Here is a 20233-nt window from a genome sequence, read left to right on the forward strand (position 1 = left end):
GAAAATACTATTTGTTGAACTGAGCTTGTTGCTAAATCCCCAGGCCCATTTCAGTAGAGGGTCCTGTTTACATCAACAATTAATTGCTTCCAAACACTAGCAAAGAAATCTAAAGATGGAAAATCGTTACCTTTGAAAAAGGAGTGTGTGATCAGGGGGTGTCTTTCCCATTAGGGCCTGCCAGGCTCTCTCATGCTGCCTCTGCAGAGAGACTCTCTCCTGGGCAAGAAACACGAATGGCAAACTTTATTGCTGTTAAAGATATGTTAGATGATTAACATAGCCATTCTCTTCTTACTAGAGATGGCCAAACATGTGGAAAGAAAAAGGAAGAAGAAATAGGCATGAAAAACACTGAAAAATGCACCTTGGGAAGGGTAACCACAGGGAGGAAGTGGGAGGAGAGCTATTACACCGCAAGGAATATAATCAGTGTCACAAAACAAAACGTGCAACAACTGTTGAAAGTAAAATCAATCTGCTTTGCAAAATTTCACCCAAATCACAATAAAAAAAAAGTTGGGGGGGGAGGGAAGCACTTTGGTAGGAAAAAAAAATCACTTCTAAACTGTGTAGTCTTGGATAAGCCACTTGTTATGATTGAATTGTGCCCTGCCCCCCACTCCAGATGTGTTGAAATTCTGACCTTTGTACCTGGGACGTGATCTTGTTTGGAAAAAGGGTTTCCTTTTGTTATGCTAAGGAGGGCTTACCAGAACAGGGTAGGGATCCTAAACCTAATCACTTCTGAGTTCTACAAACAGCAGGATAGACACAGGGACACTTGTGGGGGAAGACAGACATATGTGAGAACCGTCTACAAGCAAAGAAGCAATTAGTGCTTCAGGAGCAAAGGTTAGGAGGAAGGAGGACCTGGGTAAAGAAACAGATACACTCAACGTGTAAGAAGTTGGATTTCTTCTAATAGGCAAAGACCTAGTCACCTCCATTCTGGAGCAAACAATCTTAACTAATGTTAATTAATGTTAACTCATGTATGCAGTCCAGGGAGCTAACCGTCCCAAAGCTGGTGAGTGGCAACCAGCCAGGGTAACTACAAACCAAACGAAACCCATTGCCATCGACTCAATTCCTACTCACAGCTACCCTACAGGACAGAGGAGAACTGCCCTGTTGGGTTTCCAAGACTGTAATCACTAAGGCTGGCGGTTCAAACCCACCAGCCACTCCTCGGAAGGAAGGTTGGGCAATCCTACTTCTGTAGTGATACTGCCTCGGAAACCCAAGGAGGGGTCGCTATGAGTCGGGGCCGACTCGACGGCACATAACAACAACAACAACAACAATCACTATGGAAGTAGACTGTCCTATCTTTCTGCCAGGAAGTGGCTTGGGTTCAAACCAGGGATCTTTCAGTTAGCAGCTGAGAGCTTAACCATTGCACCATCAGGCTCCCTTGAAGAAAATGATAGATAGCATAGTGATATACAGCAAAGACAACATAAGAACTTGGACTTCTGAAGCCCATAGTTGGTGTGAGTGCTGTGTAAGTAAAAACTTCTCACTGGATAGATACGTTTTGCAGCAATAAGAGCTGTGCTTTTAGTTTACATTTTTTTTTTTTTTTACCTCAAACTTAAAAAGAAAATTGTGTTTAAAAAGTAAGGCTGATTAAAATTATATTTACAGTTCTCTAAGAAGCATTTACAGATGCTCAAATTAATGTGCTTTGGGAATCATTTGGAAAGGTAAATACCATTTAAGATATGAACCATTTAAGGTAAGAGAAGACGTAAAGCAATAAAGAATTGCATAAGTGAAGAATAAGGAAACGAGTAAGTTGAATATTCCAAATACTGAATTATTTAAATTCATATTAATTTATTGTCATAGTCATAGAAAGCATTTTATATGGATAAAATATCAGAATAACAAGCAAGAAAAGTGATGTTGGCAGACTTTTTTGGACTCGAACAGCAAACAATCATATTCACAGGCACTTCTTTCAAGAACAGCAAATCAACTGGGTCTGAAGTAAATCCCAATTGGCCTTACACAGGAGGAATAAGGAAGAGGTGTCAGTCTGTTGCATTAATTAATATTACTTAATTAGTAATGCTAAGGCCCTCCATGTTCCAGCATCCCAGTTTCTACAAAGAAGGTAGGAGGAAAAAAAAAGGTACATTGACCTCACCCCACCAATGAGAGGATACCAGGGAGTCTCTCTCTCTCTCAGTTCTGCCTGACTTGGTCTCTGCCCTGGTCTAGTGTCCAGAACAGAGCCTGAGCAGCAAATATCTGCACTACACTGAAAAAGCAAATACTGATCCTACATAGATGGTAGGAATTCAACAAATACAGGATGGGTGGATGGATGGATGAGTAAGGAAATGGGAGGGAGGGAGAAAGAGAAGGAGTGGGGAGAGGGAGGAATGAAAGGCAGGCAGGTCTTTGCGGTGGGAGTGGGGAGGTTGGCTAGGAAAGCAAAAGCCCTTCTTGGACTTGCTAAATGTGAAAGGCACAATGAACACATCCGCCAATAAACTGTCAAACAGACTAAGGCTACTGCTTCTTTTTCTCTTTCATGATGTTTTTGGATGAACAGAAGCTCATAATGTACCTCATCATTTTGAGCTTTTCCCCCGTAGTCAGTGTTTTTTGTGTTATTATTTAAGAAATCTTCCCCACTCTCAAAGTCATACGAATATTGTCCTACACTATCTTCTGGAAATATTATCATATTGTCTCTTACATTTATGTAGCCATCCAGCTTAAATTAATTTGGGGATATTGTATGAGATCAGGGTCCATTTTAATTTTTTCCATATTTATATCCAACTGATGCGGAACAAAGGATCAACATTCTTCCGCTGCTTGCCAGTGCCACCCTTGACGTAAAAGAACTCTCCACAGGCACGTGGACTTGGTTTCTGGGCTATTAGTCTGTCCATTGCTCTACCTTTGTGCCAATATCATGTTGTCTTAATTACTGAGACTTTATAATAAACTTTGCTATTTGAGAAATAGGAGTTCTGGTAGAATAGTGCCTAAGATACTTGACTACTAACCAGAAGGCTGGCGGTTCAAACCCACCAGCCACTCCTCGGAAGGAAGGTTGGGCAATCTACTTCCATAGTGATACCGCCTCAGAAACCCAAAGAGGGGTTGCTATGAGTCGGGTTCAACTCAACGGCACATAACAACAACATTTGGGAAAATAAGCCCTCCCTCTTTATTCTTCTTCAAAAGCGAGTGGCTGGATATTCTTGGTTCTGTGGATTTGCTTGGTATTACATAAATATTAAAATCAGCTTCTCAAATTCCACAGAAAAACCTGCAGGGGTTTTGACTGGCTGGCACTGAATCTGTGGATCTGTTTGGGGACAGCATAGTACTGAGTCTTAAAATCCGTGAACATGATCATCCTTCCACTTATTGAGATCTTCAGTTTTTCCTACATGTTTCCTACTTCTCTGTGTAGAGTTATAATATATCTTTCAGTAGATTTATTCTTAAGTATTTGATATTTGTGAATGCCACTGAAATTATCTTTTGAGAAATTTAAATGTACTTTTAAATTGTATAGAAATCCAGTTTATTTTTGTGTGTTGATGTTGGATTCAATAACCCTGCCAAATTCATTTAATAACTGCTTTCTAAAACTTACACCATTTATCTCCTGTCCATGACTTATTGCACTGGCTAGGGCATTTGATACAATGTTGAATTATTGCTTTATTTTTATTTATTCCAGCCCCCATTAGTTAAAATCTACATTTTTAAATCTTTTAGTGTCATGTCTAGAGAAGACAAAGTAAAGTATTATAAGGAAATGTGCAAAGACCTGGAATTAGAAAGCCAAAAGGGAAGAACATGCTTGGCATTTCTCAAGCTGAAAGAAATGAAGAACAATTCAAGCCTCACACTGGAATACTGAAGGATTCTATGGGCAAAATATTGAACAATTCAGGAGGCATCAAAAGAAGATGGAGTGAATACACAGAGTCACCGTACCAAAAAGAATTGGTCAATGTTCAGCCATTTCAGGAGGTAGCATATGATCAAGAACCAATCATACCGAAGGAAGAAGTTGAAGCTGCACTGAAGGAATTGTTGAAAAACAAGGCTCCAGGAATTGACAACAATACCCATTGAGATGACTCAACAAACAGATGCAGCACTGGAGGTGCCCACTCATTTATGCCAAGAAATTTAGAAGACAGCTACCTGGATGACTGACTAGAAGAGATCTATATTTGTGCCCATTCCAAAGAAACGTGATCCAACAGAATGTGGAGATTATCAAACAATATCATTTATATCACACCCAAGTAAAATTTAGCCAAAGATAGTTCAAAAATGACTGCAGCAGTATACTGACAGAGAACTTCCAGAAATGCAAGCTGGATTCAGAAGAGAATGTGGAACAAGGGATATCATGCTGATGTCAGATGGTTCTTGGCTGAAAGCAAAGAATTCCAGAAAGATAGCTACCTGTGTTTCATTGGCCATGCAAAGATATTTGACTGTGTGGATCATAATAAATTATGGATAACATTAAGAAGAATGGGAATTCCACAACACTTAATTGTGCTCATGAGGAACCTGTAAATAGACCAAGAGATTGTCATTCAAACAGAAAAGGGGATACTGCATGGTCTAAAATCAGGAAGGATGTGCATCAGGGCTGTATCCTTTCACCATATTTATTCAATCTGTATGCTTAGCAAATAATCTGAAAAGCTGGACTATGTGAAGAACGTGGCATCTGTGTTAGAGGAAGACTCACGAACAACCTGTGATATGGAGATGACACAACCTTCCTTAGTGAAGAAGACTTAAAGCATTTGCTGCAGAAGATCAAAGAATATAATCTTCAGTATGGATTACACCTGAATACAAAGAAAACAAAAATCCTCACAAATGGACCATAAGCAACAATAAATAGAGAAAACATTGAAGTTGTCAAAGATTTCCTTTTACTTGGATCCTAAGTCAGCACTCATGGAGGTAGCAGTCAAGGAATCAGACGTCATATTGCACTGGGCAAATCTGCTGCAAGGGACCTCTTAAGGAACAAAGGTGTCACTTTAGAGACTAAGGTGCACCTAACCCAAGCCATCGTACTTTCAATCATTTCACATGCATGTAAAAGCTGGACAATGAACAAGGAAGACCAAAAAAGAATTGATGCCTTTGAATTAGTGATGAAGAATATGGAAAGTACCACGGACTGCCAGAAGAAGAAGAAGTGCAGCCAGTATGCTCCTCAGAAGCGAGAATGACCAGTCTCACTTTCTTTTGTCATGTTGTCAGAAGGGACAAGTCACTGGAGAAGGATTTCACTCTTGGTAAAGTGGAGGGTCAGCAAAAAAGGGGAAGATTCCCAATGAGATGGACTGACATAGTGGCAGCAAAAATGGGCTTAAGCATAGTAAGGATTGTGAAGATGGCTCAGGACTGGGCAGTGTCTTGTTCTATTATACATAGGTGCGCTCTAAGTTGGAATCAACTCGACGGCACTAACAACAGAGGTTAAAATACGTGTCCTTGGCTCATCAAAGTCTGCTATTGTTACTTGTAGATTCCTCCTGGACTTTAGATGCATGGGTTTTATAACTTCATCTCTATTTATTCCCTTTGTGTCTTATCATTGTTTTTGTGCATTTCAATTCTGTGCATATTTTAAATTATTTTTATACTGTCAACACCCCTTTGGATTTACTCATATATTTATCCTTTCTCTTGATCTTCATTCTTCCAGTATCTTTGACATCCTTTCTTACATCATTTTCATTCTGCCTAAAGGACATTCTCTAGTGTTTTCTTTCATGTAGTTTTTCTGTGACAAATTCTCTGCTTCTTTTGTCTGGAGATATTTTTAATTTGCCTTCGTTTTAGAAGGATATTTTCACTGGGTATAGTGGCTAAAGTGCTTGACTGCTAACCAGAAGGCTGGCGGTTCAAACCCACCAGCCACTCCTCGGAAGGAAGGTTGGGCAATCCTACTTCCATAGTGATACTGCCTCGGAAACCCAAGGAGGGGTCGCTATGAGTCGGGGCCGACTCAACGGCACACAACAACAACAACAACAATAATATTTTAGGTTAGGGGTAACGTGATTTTTATCACTTTAAAAATTCCCTTCCATCTTCTTGCACCCATCATGCCTTTTGGAAAGTCAGCTGTCAGTCTAATTGTTACTTACTTCAAAGTAACCTTTCTTCCCTCCTGACTCCTTTTAGAATGTTTTTGTCTTTGTATCTTAGTACAATGTGATTTCAAAACAAATGTTTGTCTAAGTTGAGTTTCTAAGACTTCTTGAAGCTGTGGCTTGAAGACTTTAGTCAAAATTGTAAAATTCTCATCCCTTATTTCTTTAAATCTTGCTTCTATTCTATGTCCTCGCTCTTCTCCCATTAGGATGCAATAACACGTGTTACAATTTTTTAAAGGTGACCATGTTTCTCTTACTCTCTCACTCAATTTTCCATCTTTTTATATTTCTAAGATTCAATTTTCTGACCGATTTTCCAGTCCATTAATTCTCTCTTAAGCTCTGCTTCATTGGGTGTAATTATAGTTTCCATTTAAATTTTCTTGTTTATTGTCCTCACTCTTTTGCTGAAATTTTCAACTTTGTTTTCTACGTTCCTAAATATTATAAGTATAGTCATTTTAAAGTCTGAGTTTGGAAATACCAACACTTGGAGATTTTTAAGTCTATGTCTGATACTACTAATATCTGGAGATGCTGGTGGCCTATTTATATTATCTGTTGGCTTTTTTTTTAGGAGCTCTGGTAGCATAGTGCCTAAGGGACTTGACTGCTAACCAGAAGGCTGATGGTTCAAACCCACCAGCCACTCCTCGGAAGGAAGGTTGGGCAATGTACTTCCGTAGTGATACTGCCTTGGAAACCCAAGGAGGGGTCACTATGAGATGGGTCTGACTCGACAGCACATAACAACAACAACAACTGTTATTTTTAGTTTATGTTTTCTCAACTCCTTGTATGCATGGTTACTTTTTTCAAATTGTATATTATACATTGTATTTGTAAAATTATTTAAAGAAATAATGTAAGGCTTAGGATTATGCATGCTCTTTCCAGAGAATATTTACTTTTTTTTTTTTTTTTAATTTATTCTACCATGTATTTGGGAACACTAGTAATCTGGGATCTTTTCAATGTAAAAAGAGCTTGAAGTTAAACTTTAGTTCCTATGAAGTTCTGAATATTTTTTGTTCTCCCTTGCTCCTAGATGTAGGCCTTCAGGTACTAACCCAAAGCAAACATGGTTCACCAGGGCTCCCTCCTTGAGGGACCTTGGACTTCAATACTGTTGCCTTAGTCCCATGAGACTGTCAGAAGTGCCATCAGCCCCCAGTCATGCCTATCTGAGATGACAAAGGTCACAAGGAAAAACTGGCCTTTGATGCCAGACTTACTTCCCAGATCCTCATCCTTTCCTAATTCCTGGCCAGGCAATTTTTCACTCTTCTGTTTGCTCTCCAATAGTCAGGTAGATTTCTTTTTTGTCTAGGTTTAATAGTTGTCCTCAGCCGAATGGTTGATCCAAATTACTGAGTCTCTGTTATTAGAAGTAGAAATCCAGTAAACCACTTGGAGGTTCTTGATGGTACAAAGGATATTGTTGATTTTCCCAAAGGAGATTTGTTGTTCTCAACTATAAAGAGGTACATCTGAGGGCCTGAACCCTTTCTCCATCCTGGCCAATCAACACCACCAAAGCCACTACCAACATTTGTTTTGTGGTCAATAATTCACAAAGAAGTTTCATGTGCATCTGACATAATTACACTGTAAAGTAGGTATTATCTCCACTTAATAGAAGAGGAAGTGGCAGCTCAGAGCAGATAAATGACTTTTATAAGATCACCCAGTGGGTAGCAATGTCAAATGAACTTAAATTAGTGCATTTCCCTCTCAGGTCAGGAGTCAGTCATGAAATGGAGATAGAAACAACCATTGAGCAGAAACACACACAGACACAACACACGCAAATCAACACGTAATTACCCAAGGAGTTGTGACACAGGTCATATGTGTCTAAGGAATCAGACCGTTCTCCATAAACCACACACAAAACCCACGTCATTATTTTGTAATCACACCTTGACACACACTTAATTGTAAACTATGCACATGGAAAGAATGAAGTATTAGAATCCAGTGACAGACCTGGAAAGGCCTTATTCACGTGGTGAGTTATGAGGTGGGTTTCAGCAGGAGAGGAGGAATGGAGCTTTAAATATGCGTGGGAAGGAGACTTCACAGAAATAAACAAAAGAAGACTTGAAGATGGAACTTTCTCCTGTGTTCATCAATCTCAAATGGCTCTCTTGATAGTTTCCAACAGAAAATATGAACATATTAGATCTTCTGTTAAGACATCAAAAGAGCACACAATTTCTACCTCTTTTGGGGGAGGAGTACATGAGTATTAGATCACTGTTGTTGTTCGTAGCTGCTGTTGATTCCTACTCATGGTGACCCCCTGTGCACAGAGTGGAACAACTCCATGGGGTCTTCAAGGCTGTGACCTTCCAGAAGGAGATTTCCAAATCTGTCTTCCAAGGTGCTTCTGGGTGGGTTCGAACAACAAACCTTTCGGCTGATAATTGAGCGCTTCACTGTTTGCACCACCAAGGGACTCTTCATTTGGCTGTCGTGCTTTTCTGTTCTTGCTAAATGGAACAATTGGCTTCCACCGGAAGCCTGGGTGGAAAGTACACCTTACACTGAATATTCTATTTTTAGAAGCAACACCTCTTCTCAGAGGTGTAGAAAGAGGCTAGAGGTCATATCTTGCTGACACCATGAGAAAGTAGTTTGGGTGAAAGTTATAGTCACAAAGGGATTGACTCTCTGACACTGTGTCATGTTCCCAGTCACTGCTTCACCTCTTCCATCACCCTCTTACCGCTGGCGTTACTTTGGATGGAAGGCTGGCACATGATTTAACGAGGTGATTTCTGTCTGTAGAATCCAGGAAATCACTCGTACTCAAGATTGAAGGCTTCCTGGGAGGCTCTTTGGCTATCAGGTTATCAGCTGGAAGATATAATTAATACCAATAATGTGAGTCTCAAAAATAAAAATTTAATAATAAATAAGAGGCAGAATAGGAAAAAGTCAGCCCGGAGCACCTAGTAGATATAAGCCATGAAACCAGGGCTCAGTCAACACAGGCTTGGGAATGAAAGTAAATAAAAACCTTGGCAAAGACAATGGCATGTAAGTACTTAATTGAAAAGTCACCCTTATAATTACTTTCCATTTGACAAAATCCTTTAGAAGAATTTAGAAAGGTTAAAAAGAAAAGAAATACTGCAAAGTTAAGAAGAAACTTTGAAATAGAATGGAGTGGATGATGAGATCACTTTTAAACAGAATTCATTCATAAATAATATCTAATGATTCCACTAAAACATTACAATATCCAAGAACATCCAAACCAAAACCACTGTAGTCAAGTCGATTCCGACTCACAAGCGGCCCTACAGGACAGAGTGGAACTTCCCCATAGAGTTGTCAAGGCTGTAAATCTCTACAGAAGCAGATAGCCCCATCTATCTCCCATGGAGTGACTGGTGCGTTGAAACCATCAACCTTTTGGTTAGCAGCCAAAGGCTTTAATCCCTATGCCACCAGAGCTCCTCCAAGAACATAAAGTGTCTAAATTTCTGTTACTGCTCCTCTACACAGGGCCTGGTGTAAATTCCTTTGGATATGCAGGAGCATGAACGCTCCCAGGAGTATTACTTTACAAATGCTAAGATAAATCATTTCCAAGGTACCTCCAGTCAACATGGCTGACTGAGCAGTTGTAGGGAACTATTTCCACCCAAACACATGAAACTAGGTAACATATAACGTAATTTTTTCCCTCATTTTTAAAAATACACAACAAAGCTCAAAGCCAAGGAAGACAATTTCCAAGTCCTAGTAATGAAATAGACTCCAGGTCAGAGGAGAGGGAGTCAGCACCAAGTAGTCAGAGTGTATCAGGACCGCACACCTGCCTTAGGCCTGAGGTTTGAACACCTGAACTGAGAGAGAAGCCACAGTCCCTGAGTGCTTGACAACATGGGCTCTTGACGACATGAGACTCTATAAAGGGCATGTTCTGGTTCCCTGGTGCCGCTCTGACAGGAATATACCACAAATGGGATGGCCTTAACAAACAGTTTATTCTTACAATTTGGAGGCTTTAAGTCCAAGTTCAAAGTGTCAGGCTCTAGGGCTTGGATGAAAGGCCCTCAACCTTGGGGTCCAGCCCACTGGAGATAGAGGCATTTTTTCACTCAGACAAGCTGCTGGCTGCTGAGGCTGACTTGCCCAAGGTCAACAAATAAAATGGCACAGTCCCGATGTTACCAAACCACATGGCAGGCCATTAATTCAAGACCATTTTAAGTCCCAAGGTCGGCAGAGCATGGCAGGCTGCTGAAAAATGACATGGCTACATGTGGGGTCCAAGCATGTATAGGCTAGAGACCATTCCCCAAGGCTTCTGCTTATATACAGGAAGCAGACCACATTCCCTAAGGCAGCTACGCAGCTGCTTGTGGTAGATCCCGCCATGGAGCTGATTGCCAGTCTCATCATGGGGAATACTACATCCAGCTGCCCAGCTACTCAACCAGGCCCAGCCAAGTGGACACACAAACATAATAACCACAGGGGAGGCCTGAAGATTGCAGTCAGCAGGTGGAGGGACTTTGCTTCGCCGCAGGTTCTCACCTGGACTGAAGGAGAAGCACCTGTGGGAAATCAGGCTCTAAATCGGCAGTATGCTGACCTTGAACCCTCATCAGACTGTGTGGCAATCCCAAGCTACTAAAACAAGTCCACCTTGTTTTTTCTCCCTCTCTCTCAAGACAGGGCCTGGGCTGAGAGAGAGGGAAAGGAACTTAGCAGTGCCCAAAACCAGCAAAACCACCTGAAGAATCCCAGGTAACAGAGCACTCTGCTGCGGCTGTTGGTAGGTGCCGTCGAATCAGTTCTGACTCATACGTAAAATGTAGTGAAACACTGCCTGGTCCTGCGCCATCCTCACAATCCTTGCTATGCTTGAGCCCACAGTTGCCGCCTAGCGTCAATCCACTTCACTGAAGGTCTTCCCCTTTTTTGCTGACCTACTTTACCAAGCATGATATCCTTCTCCAGGCACTGGGCCCTTCCTGACAGCATGATCCAAGTACAAGAGATGAAGTTCCATCATACTCAATTCTAAGGAGCACTCCAGCTGTACTTTTTCCAAGATGGATTTGTTTATTCTTCTGTAGTACGTTGCTGTTGTTGTTGTTATGTGCCGTCGAGTCAAGCTCGACTCATAGCGACCCCTCCTTGGGTTTCCGAGGCAGTATCACTACGGAAGTAGGATTGCCCAACCTTCCTTCCGAGGAGTAGCTGGTGGGTTTGAACTGCCAGCCATCTGGTTAGCAGGCAAGTGTCTTAGCCACTATGCTACCAGAGCTCCCTTCTGTAGTACACAGTGTATTTAATTTTCTTTGCCAACACCATAATTCAAAGGCATCAATTCTTCTTCAGTCTTCCTTATTCATTGTCCAACTTTCATATGCATATGACATGATTTAAAATACCAAGGGTTGGGTCAGGCACACCTCAGTCTTCAAAGTGAGATTTTTGCTTTTTCACACTTTAAAGAGGTCTTGTGATAGTGAAGGTTGTGCGTCAGCTGGGCTGGGCCATGACTCTAAGTGGTTTAGCAGTTATGACATAGTCACTCCTTATGATGAGATCTGATGTGATCATTTCCATGATGAGATCTGCCTTGAACAGTCAACCAGTTGAAAGGGCATTTCCTTCAGGGTGTGGCCTGCTTCCAGTATATATGGAAATGCTCTGGCAAAGCTCTCTGGCTTTTTGCTCGAGATCCTCCATCTGGCTCATCATCATGTGGACTTGAACCAGTAGCCTGCCATATTGTCTGCCCATCTTGGGATTGCTCTCTTCATAGACTGAAAGCCAACAACTTACCATTTTACCTGCTGATCTTGGATTCATCAGCCTCTGAAGCTAGCAGCTTGCTGTATTGCCTGCTGATCTTGGGTTCATCAGCCCATGCAACTATGTGATTTAGGAGAAACCTCCAGCTTGATGTCTGATCCATGGACTTGGGACTTACCAGCCATTTCTTTGAGATAAGTTTTTTCTTCTCTCTCTCTCTCTACACACACACACACACACACACAGAGAGAGAGAGAGAGAGAGAGAGAGAGGCTTCACTGATTTTGCTTCCCTAAAGAACTCAACCTAAGAGAACTCAGCCTAAGACAGGTCTTTTGCAGCAGATTTGCCTAATGCAATACATCATTTGACTTCTTGACTGCTGCTTCCGTGGGTGTTGGCTGTGGATCCAAGTAAAATGAAAACCTTGTCAAACTCAACCTTTTCTCCATTTGTCATGATGCCACCTATAGGTCCAGTCATAAGGATTGTTGTTTTCTTTCAGTTGAGGTGTAACCCATATTGAAAGCTGTAATCTTTGATCTTCATCAGTGCAAGTCTTCTTCACTTTCAGCAAGCAAGGCTGTATCATCTGCATGTCACAGGGTTGTTAGTCTTCCTCCAATCCTGATGCTGTGTTCTTCTTCATATAGTCCAGCTTCTCAGATTGTTTATTGAGCATACATATTGAATAAGTATCGTGAAAGGATACAACCCTGATGCACACCTCCCCTGATTTTAAACCTTGCAGTATCCCTGTGTTCTGTTCAACTTTCTCTTGGTCTATGCATTGGTTCCTCACAAGCCCAAAGAAGTGATATGGAATTCCCATTGTTCATAATGCTATCTTTAATTTGCTATGACTCATACAGTATTCTATTTCATTTTTGACAACTTCCAATTTTCCTAGATTCATACTTCATGTAATTCATGTTTTGATTATTAATGGATGTTTGCCCTTGTTTCTTCTCATTTTGAATCATGCTACATCAGTAAATGAAGATCTTGAAGGCTTTATTCTACCCATATCATTAAAGTTGCCCCTACTTTGAGAAGGCAGCTCTTCCCCAGTCGTATTCTGAGTGCATTCCAGTCTGAGGGACTCATCTTCTAGCACATTACATCAGACAATGTTTCCCTGCTATTCATTAGCTTTTCAATGCCATGCTTAAGCCCATTGTCACAGGCACTATGTCAATCCATCTCATGGAGGGTCTTCCCCTTTTCTCTGACCTTCTGCTTTACCAAGCATGATATCCTTCTCCAAGGATTGGTCCCTTTTGATAACATGACCAAAGTATGAGAGACAAAGTCTGGCCATTCTAACTTCTAAGAAGCATTCCAGCTGTACTTCCTCCAAGACAGATTTGTTCATTCTTCTAGCAGTCCATGGTACGTTCAAGATTCTTCACCAGGACCATAATTCAAATGCATCAATTCTTCTGTGGTCTTTGTTATTCATTGTCTAGCTCTCACATTCATATAAGGCTACAGAAAATACCATGGCTTGGGTCAGGTTCACTTTAGTCTTCAAGTGACATCTTTGCTCTTTAATGCTTTCAAGAGGCCTTTTGCAGCAGATTTGACCAATGCAATTATGTCCTTTGATTTCTTGACTGCTGCTTCCATGGGGATTGATAATGGGTCCAAGTAAAATGAAACCTTTGACAACTTCAGTCTTTTCTCCATCTACTGTGATGTTGCTTACTGGTCCACTTGTAAGGATTTTGTTTTCTTTGTGTTGAGATTTAATCCATACTGAAGGCTGCAGTCTCTGATCTTCATCAGTCAGTGCTTCAGGTCCTCACTTTCATCAAGGTTGTGTCATCTGCATACTGCAGGTTGTTAATGAATCCTCCTCCAATCCTGAAGCCATATTCTTCTTCATATAGTCCAGCTTCTCGGATTATTACCTCAGCACACAGATTGAATAAGTATGGTGAAAGCATGCAACCCTAACTCATACCTTTCCCGATTTTAAACCATGTGGTATCTCCTTGTTATGTTTAAATGACAGATTTGGTCTTTGTATAGATTTGGCTACATTATCCATAAGTTGTTATGATTCACACAGTCAAATACCTTTGCATAGCCAACAAAATAAAGGTAAACAACTCTGTGATATTCTTTGCTTTCAGCCAAGATCCATCTGACATCAGCAATGATAGCCCTCATTCCACATCCTCTTCTGAATCTGGCTTGAATTTCTGGCAGTTCTCTATCAATACAGTGCTGCAACCATTCTTGAATTATCTTCAGCAAACTTTTACTTGAATGGGATATTAATGATAGTGTTCGGTAATTTCCACATTCCGTGGCTCACCTTCCTTTGGAATGGCAACATTCTTTGGAATGGGAACATTCTCTTACATTCCAGATAACATAGTTGGATGACTATTGGCTTGAACTGTAATGCTACCACTCTAAGACTAGCAGTTCTATAATAAAGGGCTTCATACAATTCTTAATATACTTTCCAATGTCTCAAAACCTCAGCGGACGAAAGATCTTACTTCTTGATTAAAAACAAAACAAAATATAATTACAAAGGTTACCAATACTCTGTAACTAAGCTTCTTAATAGGATCTTATTTGAAGTATTTAAATTAAAGTCAACCTTGGGACATTAAAAATGTATTTAAATTACGTTACAGTCCAAAACAAGAACCAAGTTCTTTAGTATATGGGCTATTTAAATTTCTTTAAATACCTCCAATAAAGCACAAATGAATTTAATGATGCATGGCAGTTTTAAGGCTATTCTATGGATTAGTATCATTACCATTTCAGGGAAATATAAATGAAGTATCTGGAACAATAGGAAGTACATCTTCAATGAATACTAAATGGGCTAAACCTTTTATTTAGACTTAAATCCCTTCAAAGCCAAGTGAATTGAAATAAAACATGTATGAAACATTTTGAAAGAATAAGGATCAGATCAGAACTCCAGAAGAAAGGTGGTGGCAGCCACATACTGAGAATAACAAGTTTCTAAGGTTTTCCTTTCTTTTCTTTCTTTTTTTTTTTTTTTTAAGTTTGTATGTATTTGAATCACATCATCTCGGACAAAACAGCACTTTCACTGCACAAAGGAAGGAAGAACATTAACGATGTTAGCATGCTGGGATGGCCAGCAGTTTCATCAATTATGGGTAAGAAATGTATCACTCAGGGGACATACTGTGAATATTTTGAGGGGAGAAAAAAAACTTCCTTATTCTAATGGCCAATTGTCCTGCATTAATAAAGTTACTTGCATAGCAAAGCAATTGAGTCACTCTCCTGTCCAAAAACATGAGGCTGATCACTTCAATATAAACTTTTTTTAATGTATAAATAAACCTTGCAAAAAAAAAAAAAAAAATACAGCCACAGTAAAGTTTGTGTCTCTTTGAAATTGCTTGAAAATGGAGGACCCGGAAATGGGCTTTATTTTCAGAATACATAAGAGTCTTCGATGCCTTGATAGCTTCAGAATAATTCATTTTTTTCTTTACTTAAGGAGGACTTTAAAAAAGAAATTGTTTATTCAGGTAGCAGTGAACTTTTTTAACTGACGAACAATTAAAAATTATGAATTTATAGCTACCACCAGTAAATGCATGAGCATATATAAAATGCCTATAAAATCCCCATCAAAGAGTCACTGTACTGAAATATGTAACCATGGAAAGGGCTCAAAACAAATGAAAGCACTTTAATATGCTATAGAAGTAAAATATTTATTTATTTTCAATCAGCTAGTTACATAATTCGTAGTAGAAAATAAAGGACAAAGTTGGGTTCCTTAGGAAGTGTTCTCACAAAACTAAATGTGCTGAAAGAAGCTGTTTTTTCAAGACAGAATTAGCTCTCACAACCTATCTGTGTGACTAAGAAAGGACTAATTGCAACTGGAAAAATAATCATTTCATAAAGCACCCATAATAATTGTCCACAGCAAAATTATATTTTCTAGTAGGAAGTTACTATACAACTCCAGGGGAATACATGAACAATGTTTATGATATATATAGCAAAATTAGTACATTTATTATTAAACGAGTCTAGTAGTACGGTTCCAAATCCTTGAGTGTCTAATCAAAGGAACAATTAGTTACTTAAACATCAGGAAAAAGGACAGTATGTGAATAGGTATTCACCCACAGAGATATGAGGTACAGAAACATTTCTTTCCACTTAAACTTACACTTTGAAATGTGTTCACAGAGTTCAAATAATGGGCTCAACATTTAGACACTGTATCCAGAATGTTCAACTAAAACATATAAATAGTAGCTTGGATTTCATAAAAGAATGAATGAGTTTATCATGAAATGTTGATAGTTTGAAGGTAGTAAGACACAGGACAGGTCATTTCAATAGCAGGAATTTGGTACAAAAGATCTAGATGTACGTAGAATTTGGGAAAGAGAAGGGAGAGGAAAAGAGTCCTGAAGATGGGCAGGAAATAAGATAGAAACCTTCCAGGAGCTTAAATACACACTAACGGCATCAACAACAGCATCTTCTTCGAGCAATACATTTGAATAACTGAATTTCCACCCCACACTTGCTAAGGGCTCCTACTGGAAGATGGGTTCTTTCCAAAGTTCTTTCACTGGTCACTTCCTCCAATAAAAACCGTTTTTTGCTTTTCTGATTATTTGTAATTTTTATTAGTGACTTCTTTTGTTCTTGGAAACTGAAGGACTTTCGATGTGGGAGCTGGAACTCCATGGGACTGCCTTGTTTTTCCAAGTTTTGAAAGTTTCCCACCTTTGACTTGGGCACAGCCTTACCACTTTGCTGTCACTTCTTTCAGTGCAAAATATTTGAGTTTTCCTTTTCTGACAGAATTCCACCTGACACATGGGGTCACTACGAGGTGGAACTGATGAGACGGCATCCAACAACAACACATCACAGTACATGTCATATGGTGGTCATCCACATAACTCATTTAATCCTCACAATAACCCCGAGGTAGCTACTATTATCATTCCCATTTTATACAATAGGAAATTGTAACTAAGCTTACACAGCTAGAATCTAGTGGGACTGGAATTTCCAATGATTATGTTAATTTTTTCCCCCAAGTTTATTGATTTTGTTATTAAGAATATACACAGCAAAATATATATCAATTCAACAGCTACTGACTATATACCTTGAGCTGTATAACCATTCTTACCTTTTGAGTTATCCTTCCCTCATTAACATAAGCTCACTAGCCCCTAAGATTTCTATCTAATCCTTTGAGTTGCTGTGCCAACTTGACCTCATATACATAGTCCTTAAAAGAGCATAATGCTCCAGGCAGACCTATATGTATTTTTTAAACTGTCGTTCAGTTTTAAGATGATGTCAGGGGATATTTTGCTTTGAGGTTTAAAGATTATTTCAAGGCCATAGTTTCAGGGGTTCATCCACACTCCTTGGCTCCAGAAAGTCAAGAGGCCATGAGCATTTGAAATTCTGAGCTGCATTTTACCCGTTGATCAAAGATTCTTCGATGTAATCTTTGATCAAAACGTTCAGTAATGGGAGATGGGCACCATCCAGCTCCAGTCTCGCGACAAAGGAGGCGGTCGTTCATGGAGGCAATTAGCCACACATTCCATATCCTCCTCCTATTCCTGACTCTCCTTCTTCATCTGCTGCTCCAGGTGAATACATACCAATGGTTTGGTTTTTCTTTTTGTTGTTGTTGTTAGATGGCCACTTGCAAGATTTTAAGACTCCAGGGACTATGCAATGAACTAGGAGGCAGATCAGAAGCACTAAAAACATTATTAGGCCAAATAGTTGAGATGTCCAAGACCCTAAACCTCCAAACCAAGGAACCAAATCTCAAGAGGTGTTTGGTTGTATATAACCAGCTTCAGCAGCTACTTTATTTATTTATTTTTGGTCACTGTTATAAATATACCTACCACACAATTCTTGCCACTACAACCTTTCACAGGTGTATGACTTATTGACAGCAATCTAATTGGCTGCACAATCCTACCCTCAATCAATGCAATGCTTCCATCACTGCTAACCTCTCTAAGGAGCTCTGGTGGGGTAGTGGTTAAGGCATTTGGCTGCTAACCAGAAGGTTGGTGGTTCAAACTCAACAGCTACCCTGTAGAAGAAAGATGAGGTAGTCCAGTTCCGTAAAGATTTACAGCCTTGGAAACACAATGGGGCTCATTATGAGTCAGAATCAACTTGATGGCAGTGAGTCTGTGTCTCCTGTTTGGTTTACCTCCCTATCCCCCCTGCTTCCTGCCCCCAGGAACCACTAATAAACTTTGGTCTCTGTACATTTGCCTGTTCTTGTCTTTTTACATAAGTGAGGTCACACAGTATTTGTCCTTTTGTGACTGGCTCAGATATTTTGATTGTTAGTGTTTATTCATGAATTTTTCCAAGGTTACAATCTTATAAGTGATCTTAAGAAAAGGGCTTCAGCCTTTGTTGATACAGACTGCACTCACAATCACTTTTAAGGAGAGAGGTTTGGACTTCTGACATTAGTTACCATAATCCAAGGAGATGGTTAGGCTTTGAATGTCTAGACAATAAAGAAAACTGATTTCTAGAATAATGTCTTTCAAATTGAATTAAGGTATATATTCATTTATAGACACACTGTAAAATTATATGAGATGGAATTTGGAGGAACTTTTATAGTAACAGGGAGCTCTGGTGGTACAGTGGCTAAGGCATTTGGCTGCTAACCAAAAGGTCAGGAGTTCAAACTCACCAGCCACTCTGCAGGAGAAAGATGAGGCAGTCTCCTTTTGTAAAGATTAACAGCCTTGGAAACCCTACGGGGAGTTCTACTCCATCCTCTAGGGGCACTGTGAGTTTGGAATCAATTCGATGGCAGTGTTGTTTATGGCAACAAGATGATTTTGGGGGCTGTCAAGGCATAAAGGAAAGGGAGTCTGCCAAGTACTTAGTGGTGAAAACACTATTGATCTAGATTGTTTTGAAGATATATTGTTTCTTTTTTAGTTTTGTATCAGAAATTATCACCGTGCATATGAATTTTGGGTGCATCATATACCAAACCCTAGCATCGACAAAGAACAGAACTGCCAATCACTAGGACCTTGCTATTGTCCCAGAGAAGAATCCAGAATAAATCATGCTATAGCGTAGTGCCTAAGGCACTAGACTGCTGACCAGAATGTTGGCGATTCAAACCCACCAGCCACTCCTTGGAAGGAAGACTGGCCAATCTACTTCAGTAGAGATACTGCTTCAGAAACCTAAGGAGGGGTTGTTATGAGTCAGAGACGACGGCACATGACCACAACAACAATCCATCCAAACCAGCGAGCAGGTAGGCAATAATAGGCCTGTAAGGACCACAGCAAAGCGCGAGAGTGCTCACTGTGGAGTTTTTCAAAATGCAAGTTGTAAACTAAATTGTGAAATCAATTTTGTAGGTCATGACTCGTATTTTTTTTTTTTTAATTATGATGCATGGCTAATTGCTTCTATAATACATTGCTTCTTTGCCATGAGACCAGAACTGGATGGTGTCTGGCTACTATTATTGAACCAAAGATTACAAAGAAGAATCCTGATCAAAAGGGGGAAAATGTAGAACAGATTTTCAAATTTTCATGGAATCCAGACTTTGAGTCATAGAGAGTGGATGAATCCCTGTAACTATTGCCCTGAGGTAATCTTTAAACCTTAAACCTTAACCAAAACTATCCACTGAAGTCTTTTTTAAATCGAACACTAGTGAACTTAATTAGTGAAGAAGGCCTGCCTTAAGCACTGTGCTCTTCTAAATAACCATCTACATGGGATCAAATTGACAACATCTCAAAATGTTCGTTAGCATGGAAAGTGAATGTGTTCTGTAAACCTTCACCCAGATCACAATAAAAAAATTAAAATAATAATAAAAAAATGTTCGCTAGGAGCCTAAGGGGGCAGTGAGTGTGTGTTAATGGAGAAGGAACATGTGGAAAAGGGGGTGAGAATGGTCGCACAACTCGAAGAATATCAACGTCACTGAAGTGCTCACAGAGACACTGGTGAATTGTGCATGCTTTGCCATGTATAATTCCAATAACAAATCAAATGAAATAAATTATTTTTAAAAAAAGGAATAAAAAAATGTATTTGAAATTGAGCAGAATAGAAAATTTCAGACTCATCTGTGGCTTTGGTGGTTGGGGCATAAATTTGAATAAAAGTCACATTAACGGGTCTTCCTTGTAGGCATATAGATATTATTCTATCACTGACAGCATTGTACTTCAGGACAGATCTTG

At 39.7% G+C, this 20233-nt stretch overlaps 1 protein-coding gene across 1 annotated transcript in view; it reads right to left on the reverse strand.

Annotated features, from left to right (window-relative positions):
• The window catches only part of LRGUK (leucine rich repeats and guanylate kinase domain containing), a 137554-nt gene that overhangs the window by 11731 nt on the left and 105590 nt on the right, over positions 1 to 20233 (reverse strand). Inside the window, exon 17 of the mRNA XM_042782543.1 lies at positions 131 to 219. Within this exon, the coding sequence (XP_042638477.1) occupies positions 131 to 219 (89 nt within the window). The remainder of the gene's footprint in view (positions 1 to 130; positions 220 to 20233) is intronic.

The sequence above is a fragment of the Orycteropus afer genome, unplaced genomic scaffold (assembly GCF_000298275.1).
Source record: "Orycteropus afer afer isolate SDZICR_OR568_19922 unplaced genomic scaffold, OryAfe1.0 scaffold00365, whole genome shotgun sequence".
NCBI classification, from domain to species: Eukaryota; Metazoa; Chordata; class Mammalia; order Tubulidentata; family Orycteropodidae; genus Orycteropus; species Orycteropus afer.